The sequence below is a fragment of the Juglans microcarpa x Juglans regia genome, chromosome 1D (genome assembly GCF_004785595.1).
Source record: "Juglans microcarpa x Juglans regia isolate MS1-56 chromosome 1D, Jm3101_v1.0, whole genome shotgun sequence".
In the NCBI taxonomy this organism is placed as follows: Eukaryota; Viridiplantae; Streptophyta; class Magnoliopsida; order Fagales; family Juglandaceae; genus Juglans; species Juglans microcarpa x Juglans regia.
The window spans coordinates 17793191-17805611 of NC_054594.1; the positions used below are offsets into that span (position 1 = coordinate 17793191).

General features: G+C 35.6%; 2 protein-coding genes across 3 annotated transcripts; one reads left to right on the forward strand and one right to left on the reverse strand.

Moving 5' to 3' along the window:
• Positions 1–1353: 1353 nt before the first annotated feature.
• Positions 1354–6095, forward strand: LOC121237901 (novel plant SNARE 13-like). 2 transcript variants are annotated; one of them, XM_041134838.1, is made up of 11 exons: positions 1354–1508; positions 1645–1773; positions 2558–2650; positions 3482–3575; positions 3773–3810; positions 4071–4168; positions 4759–4838; positions 4920–4976; positions 5060–5152; positions 5238–5312; positions 5716–6095. In XM_041134838.1, exons 2-11 carry the CDS (start codon positions 1697–1699, stop codon positions 5812–5814), a joined length of 804 nt encoding a protein of 267 aa, XP_040990772.1. In that variant the 5' UTR covers positions 1354–1508; positions 1645–1696; the 3' UTR covers positions 5815–6095. The 2 variants fall into 2 exon arrangements, with proteins under 2 accessions (XP_040990772.1, XP_040990766.1); XM_041134832.1 differs by having other exon boundaries at positions 1372–1773.
• Positions 6096–7080: 985 nt separating this feature from the next.
• On the reverse strand, positions 7081–11882 carry LOC121237764 (probable sugar phosphate/phosphate translocator At3g17430). Its single transcript, XM_041134641.1, has 9 exons — positions 11303–11882; positions 11117–11224; positions 10506–10537; positions 10330–10380; positions 9435–9496; positions 9084–9345; positions 8480–8745; positions 8280–8374; positions 7081–7542 (listed from the first exon to the last, which is right to left on the reverse strand). Exons 1-9 carry the CDS (start codon positions 11384–11386, stop codon positions 7360–7362), a joined length of 1143 nt encoding a protein of 380 aa, XP_040990575.1. The 5' UTR covers positions 11387–11882; the 3' UTR covers positions 7081–7359.
• Positions 11883–12421: the final 539 nt, after the last annotated feature.

Sequence of the window (12421 nt, forward strand, 5' to 3'; positions counted from 1 at the left end):
CCATTGATCGATCGTGGCACGACACTTGATTGCACGACACTTGTGCACCCACAACCATAACTATCATTTCTATACTTTACAAGTAAAGTTTCGGATGTTGTGTGTAAGAATATTTAGATGATACAAGTTTCTTATATTCTTTTAGAAGAAATCTAATTATAAGTGATTTTGTGCATTAATACGTGCATCCATTCAATATGATTGGTCAGAAAGTAGATTTTATTAAAAATAATACTAATTTAAATTATAATATAAAAGTAATAATATTAATACATAAATTAATATTCAAACTTACTTATACATAAAGAAATTCTTTCTTTTTAACTTTGGAAGGAAAGGAAATGCGCGCAGGACAGTGAAGAAGCGGGTGGGTGCGTTAGTTAAGAAGTTGCAGTTGTAGAAAACAAGGAGAGACAGCGCATGTCTCAACTGCTACTTCTTAATATTCCTTTGGTTTTTTGTCTTTTGCTAACCGAAGCACATTCTATATTGTCTCTCGAATCTCGATACCTGTCATCAGCAATAAATAAATAAAGAAAAATCTAAAAAGTCACAGTGAAAGAAAGCCCACTTTTTTAAAGGAATTATTGTGTCAACTCTTGAGGAGATAACGAGGGTATTATCAACACCAGAGCTGGGAAATAGATTGGAAGGAGGTGGTCCAAAACGCATGGTATTAGGCAGCATCAGCAGCTAATAATAATAATATAATAATTAGCTAAAAAAAAAAAAAAAATAGTTAGTGGGTCAATGACAATGAGCACATGCCACTTTAGCCATAATATTACCATAAATGGTATGATGGTCTATAAATATAGTCGGATTAGGATCTACAAAACTATCTCATTTCATTTTATTATTATAATTTTTTTAAATTTTTAGATAAAATATAATAAATAATTTATTTTTTTTAAATCTTTAAATAAAAATAATAGTAAAAAATTATATTATAATAATATTTTATTCAACTTTTAACAAAATATCTCATCTCATCTGAATTATATAACCAAATGAGATCTGATTCGTGAATTTTAATTTTTTTAATATTAAATGAATTAGTTTTTTTTAATATTAAAAAATATATTTCTAAATATTAACAAAAAATAAACTAATCAATACATTATATTCATAAAATCATCGGTCTTCTACGTAAGTTTGAACCACAGTGATATTATTTCAAGCACAATGCTGAGAGATTAGTGACAGCTTTCCTCCACCAAAATATTTAAATAATTAATTAAAATAAGAGCCGTTAGTTATGCGCGATATGATATTTTATCATATTCAACTTCTCGTCTCAATTTAGACAAAAATGCCACCACATAAACCTTTTATTTTTATTTTTTTAAATGAATTAATAATATTAATAATAATAAATCATTGCCAGACTGCGATTCCTCTCCCTCTCTCTCTCTCTCTCTCTCTCTCTGCTTTCCCTTCCTTCCATCCACGCCTTCTGAGAATTCTCTCTGTGTTTTCGATCTTGCCCCGAGTTTCTCTTCCCCCTCGTTCGTTTCAATTTCTTCTCTTTTTATTTTTTTGAGTTTTTCTGAATTATTTACGATTACGGTTTTCCTTTTTTTTTTGCCCAAAACCTCTGTTTAGAAGCAAGTATCGAAAAGGTTATTAATGTATTTTGGTTAGGATCGGTTCGCCGGTAAGTTTGGGGACGAGGAAGGATTAGTCTCCGGCGACAATGGCGACCGACTTGCCGATGGGCCCTCAGTTGGAGCAGATCCACGGTGAAATCCGCGATAATTTTCGAGCCCTATCGTATGCTCCCCTTTAGTCACTCCTCTCTCTCTTGGTTTGTCCGCTTATTGCAATGTGATTGTGAATATTGCGGATCTGGACTTAATTAAAAGTGTGGTTTTGATTATTATTTTGATTCAAAATATGAAGTTCAAAGCGAAGAGAAATGCTTGTTTAGTTGATTTGTGCTATGGCATGGGTTTATCATTGCGCTGCTTTCTTTTTTATATGCTGGTCATTCAACTTAGAATGTGATTTAAGTGTTTTTAGAGACTAAAAGACTGTTATTAGCTTATTAACAGTATTATATGCTTTAAAAGAGAGAAAATCTGGCTGTGCACGTATGAATTGTGGCCATTATGCGATGCCTTTACTGCTAGATGGTGATCTCTTAGATACTGGGTATGCGTATTCCTGACAAGGGTTGCTTCATTGCAATGTTAAAAAGGTTTTTCAACTTGGTGCTAAGTAATATTGTGCTCTCCTAGATGTCAATGTATCCAGGTTGGAATGTTGAAGATTTTAGTATGGTGCATGGTTTTTTTTTTTTTAAAAATATATAAGTAGTTTGGTGCATAGTTAATATTGCACATATACATTATTACTGCAAACCATTCTTTTATTTTGTTGTTGTTATTTTAATTTTGATTTATTGATTTCTTATAAAGAGTAGGTGTTGTCATTTGTCAGTTCCCTCTTATGTGAGGGAGCTGCGAGATAGATACTTGTTTTTTTTAACGACTATCTGGAAAAATTGCTGGGGTGCTTGGTTTTTTATTGTGATGGTGTTACTCTTTGCATTCAGAAATGGTTTCCAAAGGCTGGATAAGATCAAAGACTCCAATAGACAAAGTAAACAGCTGGAAGAACTTACTGGAAAGATGAGGGAGTGTAAAAGGTACAAAAAAAATAATTTAAATCTGGTTTTTCATTCATACATCATTTGTGCATTGAACTTTGGTAAATAGGGGTAGAAAAGAGTCCATTCTTGACCATGCCATGTTCCCAAAAAAAAAATTCTAAATATTTCAGATAACAGTTTTTGAAATTTGTGTGTTCAGGATTTATACATAAATGATCATTTTCTTTAAGAAGAGTGATGGTAGCCCAATTTTATTAATTGCCCTCACTTTCAGCCAAGGAATACATGTTAAAAAAGAAAGCTTGGGGGTTACGAAATTCTCAAAAACCAAGTTTTAAAAGCTTCTAGCAAGCTATTTCCTATTTACAACACATGGGGTTCCATATTTATTAAAAGAAAATGACCAATTAAAATGCGAGATAAATGATTTAAGGAAGAAAAATAACAGTGTTACCTGATGCTCCAATGTTGGCCAATCCACCAGCCAGTTTATTACCTTCTCGGAAAATGTGTCTAATGCTACAATCCATGTAAGAGAAGAGAGGTAGCACCTCAGCCCTAAATCCCAATACTGCCAAGGTGGTTTGCTACCATTTTTTAGCCATGTAACAACCATCCATGAACTGATTATATCTCAATTGAATGTAAGCTTAACTGGTATCATAGCAAAAAACTATGTTTAAGAGCAGACACTTCAGCAAAAGTGTTAGTCCCATGGCCTAACAGGGAGCAGGGGAACCTGTTGTGAATTGAGCGTGTGAAATGGATGCCTAGGAATTGGTTTCTTAGCCTCAAAAAGGAACAAAGTTCCCACAGCCAACGGATGACTTTATAGATAAAGGATTATGTTTTAATAACTTTTTTCAGATTAATCAAGGAGTTTGATCGTGAACTTAAAGATGAGGAGGGCAGAAATCCACCTGAGGTTAACAAGCAGCTCAATGATGAGAAGCAGTCTATGGTCAGTATTTGGAACCTTTTATTTTTTGCATTTATGGCATGTATACACACATGCACAATTGAGACATACATGTATGATCTGTCATACAATATATGAAATGGCTGCTTAATTCTTTGTTGTGACCCTGCTTCTTTCTTTGAATTTTTTTGCTTTTACTCATGGAAATCAGCCTTATGTCACAATCTCCACATTTGCAGATCAAAGAGCTGAATTCCTACGTGGCATTGAGAAAAACGTAAGTTGACCTATTGATTATCGTTTCAGAGGTCATGAGTTTGGATCTGTTTTGTATGGTGTCAAATTGTCATTTTAGAGTGATACTACTTGAACCATGAAAGTATAGTGATTGGTGAGCTTTTCAGTTCTAATTCGACAATATATATCTTGGTTGCTGAACTCAGTCAGCAAATTGAACAAAATTTCTGTTCTCTTCATCTGCTGGTTATATGTACATATATTTCAAAAAATAATAATAATCTACTGACTGAACTGCAGGTATATGAATACCCTTGGTAACAAGAGAGTTGAACTCTTTGATATGGGAGCTGGAGTAAGTGAACCTACCGCTGATGAAAATGTTCAAGTAGCATCATGTGAGACATATCTCCCTCGCATTCACAAATTAATTCCCGTGTTTGATGTTATCACTTGGGTCAAGAGAACTGTTAATGTGTTCTGCTTGTGAATATATTTTCTGCTAGTACCTATGGACATATCTCGAGTTGATGTAATTAGCTGTCAATCAACCATCTGCATGCTAACTATAGTTATGCCAAATTTCCTTTTAACGCGAAGCTTCAATTAATGCAATGATACGTGATAATCTAAATAGACAAGATATATGAGAATATGGTGACAGAGCTAAAGTTCATTTTAATAATGTTATCTATCTACGCTTGAAATAGTGAAGACTCTAGAGGAATGAGAGATCGCATGGCTTTCATAAGTCCCAACTAGCTGTGTCTGTGAAAAAAGATTTGAGGCAGGAGTTTAATTGTCACAGCATATTCTAAATAACACAATTACAAGGATGATGTTTTAATTGAAAAAAGATTTGTCACATCATACGATTGAAAGATTATATTATCCCAATTTTGCATGCATGTATATATGTATGTATGGATTTGTTCCTTTTTTCTTTGCAGAGGTCTATTTAATGACGTTAACATGTCTTGCCATGTAGCAATGTCAAATCAAGAACTCATCAATGCTGGAACAAAGACAATGGATGAGACTGATCAGGCCATTGTACGCACTCAAAAGGTATATAGAATTAAGAAACATGATTTATCTGAAATGCTTCTGTTGTCGGTGTTCTTAACACTTGAAATTAACCACCTTTAGGTTGTCGAACAAACAATTGAAGTGGGAACCCAAACTGCTGTTACATTGAAGGGTCAAGTAAGTATGGCTATAGCCTAAACTCAGATATTCTTCTTCCTATTGTTTTTTAAGCTTCTTTATCGTAATCCAATATTTTGCAGACTGACCAAATGGGTCGTATTGTTAATGAGCTGGATACAATTAACTTCTCAATTAAGAAGGCCTCCCAGCTTGTGAAGGAGATTGGTAGGCAGGTTAGTTCTTTATTCCTTTTTCCCCTTTGAATGCAATTTGTTTTCCATTTTTTTTTAGAAACTAAATTTTATTGGTTTATTTCAGGTGGCTACAGATAAATGCATCATGTTTTTTCTGTTCCTTATTGTATGTGGTGTAATAGCCATTATCATTGTCAAGGTATCCTCTTCAATCCTTTATTCATCACCCTATATTTCCTAGCCATAAACTTTGTATCTTGGAAGTAATTGACCAACTTTCTAGGATCCCAAATAATTTTCCAATTTACGAATATGTGTATTGGAGACATCAAAACGGTACTAAAACTTCCTTAAGGGAAGAAGGAAGAAAGAATAAAACTAAAGGTGAAAGTGAAAGCATTAAGGCTATGCTATGATATGAATCCAGATACAATTACTTGTAACAAAAAAAAAAAAAAAATGAATCGCAGATACAATAATCTGAAGAGAGAATTGCTCATGGCGATATATCTCCAGCAGCCATAGGCTAACATGTTGTATTATGTAAAATTGCACATCAATCTTGAACTTTGTTTATTTCTCTGAAATGTGTAAAACTGCAGGTTGTTAACCCCAATAACAAAGACATCAGAGACATCCCCGGATTGGCGCCTCCAGCTCCCACAAGGAGGCTTTTGTGGGCTGCAGAACATTTCGATTAGATTCCTCATTTCAGAGCAGTTTTTCAACACTGTTATGATTTGTGTTCAAGTTTCATGGAAGGGAGGCCAAAGGAATGTCTGCGGATCTTTTTTTTTTTTTTGTCTCCATATTTTCACCAATTCTTGCCGGCTATGTGCATATTCTGTTTGCTATTCTCTTTTTATGTGTAAATCACATGCGAGCCCTTTTTGCTTTGTTTTGAATGCCAACGGTTCTTTCTGTAAACATCGCAATACTGTTGTAATCTAGAAAGATAACTCTGCAGTGAAGTTCCCTTCTCTGTCCTTGTCCAGGAGATGTATCCTCTTTTGGTACATGTATACATGCTGTTATATTTTCTAGTCACTGACAATGGGTATGGCATGTTGTATAAACATGATGTCGACTCCTAACCACCCCAGAAATTTTAGGTTGATATCAAGTGCACTGGATGGTTGCGTAATAATCATAATACTGTGGGTTGATTTCTTTTTCTTTTTACTCCCGACATCTTAGGGTCGGTTTAGTCCTCTGGTGTCATAACATTTGTGTCAGAAACTAGTAAGTAGAACAGGTCGTTGTGTGGGCTGGGCTTGAACCTTGAATTAGATTCTGCATACCAATCGAGCTTGGATTGGCCAGTCTAGAGGCATTAATTGAGATTTGGGCTGTGTTTGGATATTGAGTTGAGTTGAGTTCTTTATGAATAATAGTGAGTTGAGATGGTGGAGTGAGTTTTGTGGGGGTTTACCTAAGATGAGCTTAAATATGTTTGGATGTTATGATGAGTTTAGATATATTTATGGAAAGTTTAAAAAAGTTGCAAGTCCCTCGTGTAAATTAGTGTTGAATTGAAAAATGTTGTGGGTCTCATGTGTAAAGAAGTTTTGAGTTGAGATGAGTTTAGTAATTTAAGGGTTTGATGTTTAGATGTTAGATTCAATTGAGTCTATCAACCAAACGAAGTGATGGCTAGGACCTTGGAGTTCCATTGAAAGGTACAATGGTTGCAATTAACAAATCCCTTACCAAAACGAAGTGATGGCAACAAGGAGATGGGAGTGGGGGATAGGTTGAAAATGTGCTGGTAACGAAGATGTGGATGCGAACGAACGAGACTTTCATTTGTAAACATTTTTGTAAAAAGTTCATTCATCGCTCATCTTTTTTCCTTTCTGATTACAATCCTCACGAATCTGAGTGGATCCATTCAATTCTGGAAAAAGGTTTTTGTCAAATCTGAACTTTCTAGGGAATACTTCCCCACCCATTGTGAATGAAGAGAGTAAGGGGAAAACAGTTCCATTTGCTGAGATACTAATAAAAAGTTTCCAGATCAAAGAGCCTTGATTCTGCTATGGTCCATTCGTTCACAATTGGTCCCGGCTACAGAACTCAAAGACGGGAAAATCATGCATACATGCCATAAATGGAAGTAAATACAAATGAATCGCCTTTGCATGTATCATATGGATACATTGCCTGGAAAGAATGGAGTCAGATGCCTTTGAACAGGCTGCCTCTACTATTTTCTTTTCCAAATACATCAACCCACGTTTATGCCCTCATGAATCACGCATGAGCTGTGAACGTCCGATATGAGATAACCTTGATGTTGAAAGTAGAGGTGTTTCTTCATCAAAATTCAAATCAGAGGCACCACCATTCCCTCCACTGCTTCCCTTGCCGTTATCACTAGTGTCATTAGGCAAGAATATGTCTGATGATTTCTTCTCCAACTTCCAATCCTGTATCAGCCAATATAGAAAACATATCCATTAGAGGAAAAGGGTGAATCTGGATTTCGATCATGTAAGCATCTGAAAATTGTGACTATAACAAGAAATTAATGATCCATATAGTATACGGCTATGACAAAGTATAGTTAGATGACGAAGTAGAAATCCCAAATGCATTTTATGTTTGAGCATACTTCACACATACTTTGAGCTGAACTACTCACTAATGGGCGGTTTAAGAAGCCAGAAGCCAGGATTAGGTTCAGCTAAGATAAAACATGATCCAAGAGTCTTTGGGTCAGCATTGCATACTAGTACAAGTTTCACTCCACAGTGTTTTCAGCGTTGACCAGCTGATTAAGAGTCAAACACTGAGCTGTTCATTTTGAAATTTTCAAACATTTTCCACTCACAAGATTTATATTTCTATTTTTTGATAGGTCGCAAGATTCATAAACAAACATTCATATTTCAAACATTTTCTGATCACAAAAGATTTATAATTCTGGAAACTGACAATACACAAGCTGGGGGTTTGTCAGCTTCACGAACAACTTATACAATCGCACCAAGTTGATTAAAGTATACACATCAGACCTAATTGTTTCAAGCACAATGTAATTCTACGGACATTTAAATGCATTGCCATTGAGGAAGAAAAGTTCAAGGTAGAGGATATCCATTTGATGAAAGGGGAAAAATATAATGGTCCGCTTTAATGTATCAAGGATAATCTATGAGATTACCTTGGTGATTCTTTCAGGAAGGCTTTCAGAAGGTTGTTGAGATGCTCGAACATCCTTGACCTTTATATAATTGTACATGACCACACCACATAGTGCTGCAATTGTAAAAAAGATTTTTAATGCAAAGTAGAATTTTGAGGTTTAAATGAGGCACAAAATGTCTGGCTGAAAGCTTGCACTTCATATGGATGGAGATATACCAATGGCATAGCCAATTATATTTAGCCCAGTTATTGTGGACTCTGGAAAGATGACAGTGGAAAGGGCTATCAATATCCAGTCTTTCAGAACACCAGCAACCCGGATGGTAACTGCCCCTGTTCTACCAATTACTAAGAAAATGGAGAAGTTCAGGGCCAAAGCACAAAGGGCATTTGAGAAAAAGATCCAGAAGTTGAACTGGTCCTCTGAGACTTGTATATGAGGCTTCTCCAATAAACACCAAGGCACAAACAAAAACATGAAACTGCATATAACAGGGTCAAAATATGAGAAGCTGATACAAATAGCATCTAATGTAAAAAAACAGAATAAACTCCCATGGTCTAACAAAATGGATCATGTAAATAGCTAATAAAAATTAAAATAATTGTTCATCCACTAAAATATATATTTCCTGCAATATGAATTTTCCTCTTTAGGAATTACATGATGTTATGAAACAAGAAACAAAATAATAAATGCCAACCACCAAATATCTCAAGATTTTTACAAATCAGGTTACAATGTCTAATCAAGATTAAGCTATAACTTAAAAGAAGAATTCACTTTTACTGATCATCCAAAAGCCTCAAAACAAAGTACCTGCATGGAGCTATGTAATATAAACTGGTGATGGGGTTTAGAGTCAAGCCCTTCTTTTGTAGAAGGACTTGTGTTAAGACCAGCCTAAGAGCTTCTGCAAAGATGCCCGTAACCTGGTAAACTGTACCAACTACATTAAAATGAATCTCCCCATATGAGGAAATGACAACTCCAACACTGACCAGCACCATGTTCAAGAACACGTCACACCTTGGTTTGTCAGTGCCACACATAACAGCCATGATAAATGTTGCGACAGGCACTGAAACAAATTGAGACATGAGCAGTCAGTTGACAGAGTTGAAAACTATCACAACAGTAAGAAAACATATGCAAGTTTTCCACGCATACTTAATGCTTTGAGCATCTGGATGAAGGCCACAGAAATGTGCAAGTAAGCAGTGTTACCAAACCTGAATGAGAAGTAGAGAAATAAAATTGTCAACAGATATTATTAATCCAAAAAAATCACTTATCATTTCAAAAGACCTCACTATTGCTAACAAGGAATAACTGTCCAAATCCCAGATAAGCCAGTGATTTCCCTTTAAGCAACAAAGTTATATATAAAGCTTAATTTTATAGTTAATTTACTGTCTATCCAAGGAATCATTGATAGAGCTTCAGAACAGAGTGCAATTTTAACAAAGATCCCCACACAAGCAACTACATAAACAAAAAGAAGGAAGCAAAAAAAGTACAAGATCAAAAAACATACATGAAGTGATAAAGATTCAAAAATATTGATTACACGTAATCAAATTGGTGATTATCCAGCCAGAACAAGCAACCACATTCGAACTTATCTAAATCTAAACATCTAAAAATGTCTTGCCTGAGACCTATAACAAATACTTTATTTTTCAGTTAAGCATAATTTTGGCGAACATTCTTCATAGTGAAAAGATTAGGTTAGGTTCTTAAGTCTAGTTCGCTGGTTGGAATCTATTATTTCATATATTAGATATATGATATATGGACATTTAATTTTTGGTTATAAATATCTATAAAACTTGCTTATTTGTTTCAAAGATATTTTTGAGAGACCTTAAACTGATCAGAATCATAGGTGCACAAACAAAAACCAATTCAGTCGTCAGATCTAATAAGAAAGGTCAAGGAATTCATCCCTAGTAGTGAACAAGCTAAACACCTGATGATAAACATATTCACGCCTCCTTAATTATAGAATTTCCATGTCACATGCCAAAAAGGAGGCTGGGTTCTGCTAGATCTTAGTGCTTACCAAAGGCTTGATGCGAAGAAGGCACTTATCGGTATCACACATGTTGCGTATCTGTTTATGAAAAAGACAAAGAAGATATTTGACAAATGAGAAACTGAACAAATGAAGAAAAGAAAGAGAACATCACAACAGAATAAACGGGAGGGGGGCAGAAATTGAAAATCTATTTCACTTACATTTCAAATGTCATTTTGACGGGAGCTACAACCTGAAAATACAAAAGAACTAACTATATCAATTTGACAACACAAACAGAAAAGTCACAGAAAAACTCTGGAAATCTCATTTTGGATACCTCTGGCCACTTTATTACAAATCACGGCAGTGGATAAAACACACAAAAAAATTGAATGAAATAAAAGTACTTATAAAAAAAATTGAATGAAAGTGAAGTAACATTCAGAATAGAAAATATAGAAAAGAATGAGGATTGAGGATCAAGGATTTTATATGAAATTGCTCCTTTATAACCACAATAACCGAAGCTTGCAAGATCGCGATAGGCCACCACTTTACATCCATTGAATCCCATAATCACAGGCTTTATGAGTTTTTGGAACCGCAAAAGACCATACCGAACTATGCCAGCTTATGGGTAATTGCTATCGGTGTATAGCATCAAATGAAATAAGAAAGCACATCCAGAATCAACATAATGCCATAGTAATACGGCTGCTAATACAAAAACAAGTGCATAGTTTCGCAGAGATCTATATCAGCACCATACAAAGCACACTCAGAATCAAGACAAATTTTGTAATCTTAGTCCAGCACAAAAAAGTCATACCTTGAAAACCCGAACAAGAAAGAATGCAACGGCCCCGGAAAAGCCCATGTGAATCATGGTAAGCGTTATAGGAAACGGAAAGTTGAAGTATTTCGGAGACAGAACCCACTGCACAGCAGAAATTCACAACAGTGAACTCACACAGAGACGCGCACCAAGTACCCAAATAGAAAGAGAAATCGGTACCTTGTTGTACAATATGACTCCGGAAGAAAGCAAAATGTAGACTAGCAGGTACAAGTATGTGAAAAGGAGCGTTTTGTTAATCATTGGCTTTCTCCTTTCACACACAGAATGAAGTATGAACTATGAAATCCCGAAACCTTTTCCACAAAAGAGAGCAACAAAGAAGAAAAGTGGCTGCAAATTTAACATACAATGACGAGCAAACAAAGCAAGCAAAAGCCGAAGCTGCCGATCTGAAACTAGATGGAGGAAACAACAAAGTCGGACACCATCTGATCTGATTTCTTGCGGCAATGACAAACGGGATATGTACCTTACAAAATGGGTTCGGGTTCCCAATCTCAGAGATCCCAACCCAATCCGTCACGCGCGCGCGCGCACACACAGAAAGAATAAACGAAGGAGAAGAAGATCCAATTGAAAGGAACTTGGTTTTTTTTTTTTTATACTTGGAAGTTTGGGAGTGAGTGTGAGTCTTCTTTCTTCTCCTGTTGTTCTTCTTCAAACCTCGAGCTGCATTTATTACAGCTCTGCTCTAAGCATAAAAAGGCACCAGCGTCTCCGTTGGCTTCTGCCTGCGTCTGCGCGCAGCTGACTCGCACGTTTTCCTAATGTTTTTCCAACACGCACGTATCTTCTTTTCTATTGGACATTTCATTTCCACGACTTTATTAGACTTATCTTTACTTCCATGATCTGGATTTCACATTAAATGCATACTTTTACAATTATATGTAGGGTTGTGCATATATTCCGCCAGCTCCGAGTCGGATAGAGTTGGAATATTCAAAATTTAGTCCGAATCGGAGTTCGTTAAAGAAATGCAATTGGAGTCGGAGTTGGAGGCTCCAGCGCCTCGAACTCTGACTTCTTTAAAAACAAAAAAAATTCAGATGTACATGAGTTTTTTTTAATAAAAAAAAAAACCTAATTAATCAACAAGTCGTTTTCTTCTTCTCCCTCACTCTTTCATAACTGTTCTCTATCTGTTTTCTCTATTTCTCCCATCATTTTCTTCACGCCGTGCCATTTGCCGTCATCTGTCGTCGTCACGAGCCCAGGGCCACCGTAGAACACTTACCACCAGCATCAATTGGTATATTATCACCTCCTCTACTC

Bases quoted from the DNA above. Each gene is read 5' to 3' on its own strand.
- LOC121237901 (XM_041134838.1), top strand. From the start codon at position 1,697: ATGGCGACCGACTTGCCGATGGGCCCTCAGTTGGAGCAGATCCACGGT. The intron at 3,811-4,070 runs GTAAGTTGACCT...ACTGAACTGCAG, and splicing joins TACGTGGCATTGAGAAAAAC to GTATATGAATACCCTTGGTA. The intron at 5,313-5,715 runs GTATCCTCTTCA...GTAAAACTGCAG, and splicing joins TAGCCATTATCATTGTCAAG to GTTGTTAACCCCAATAACAA.
- LOC121237764 (XM_041134641.1), bottom strand. From the start codon at position 11,386: ATGATTAACAAAACGCTCCTTTTCACATACTTGTACCTGCTAGTCTAC. The intron at 10,381-10,505 runs GTAAGTGAAATA...TTTCATAAACAG, and splicing joins GTCAAAATGACATTTGAAAT to ATACGCAACATGTGTGATAC. The intron at 7,543-8,279 runs GTAATCTCATAG...TGGCTGATACAG, and splicing joins TTCCTGAAAGAATCACCAAG to GATTGGAAGTTGGAGAAGAA.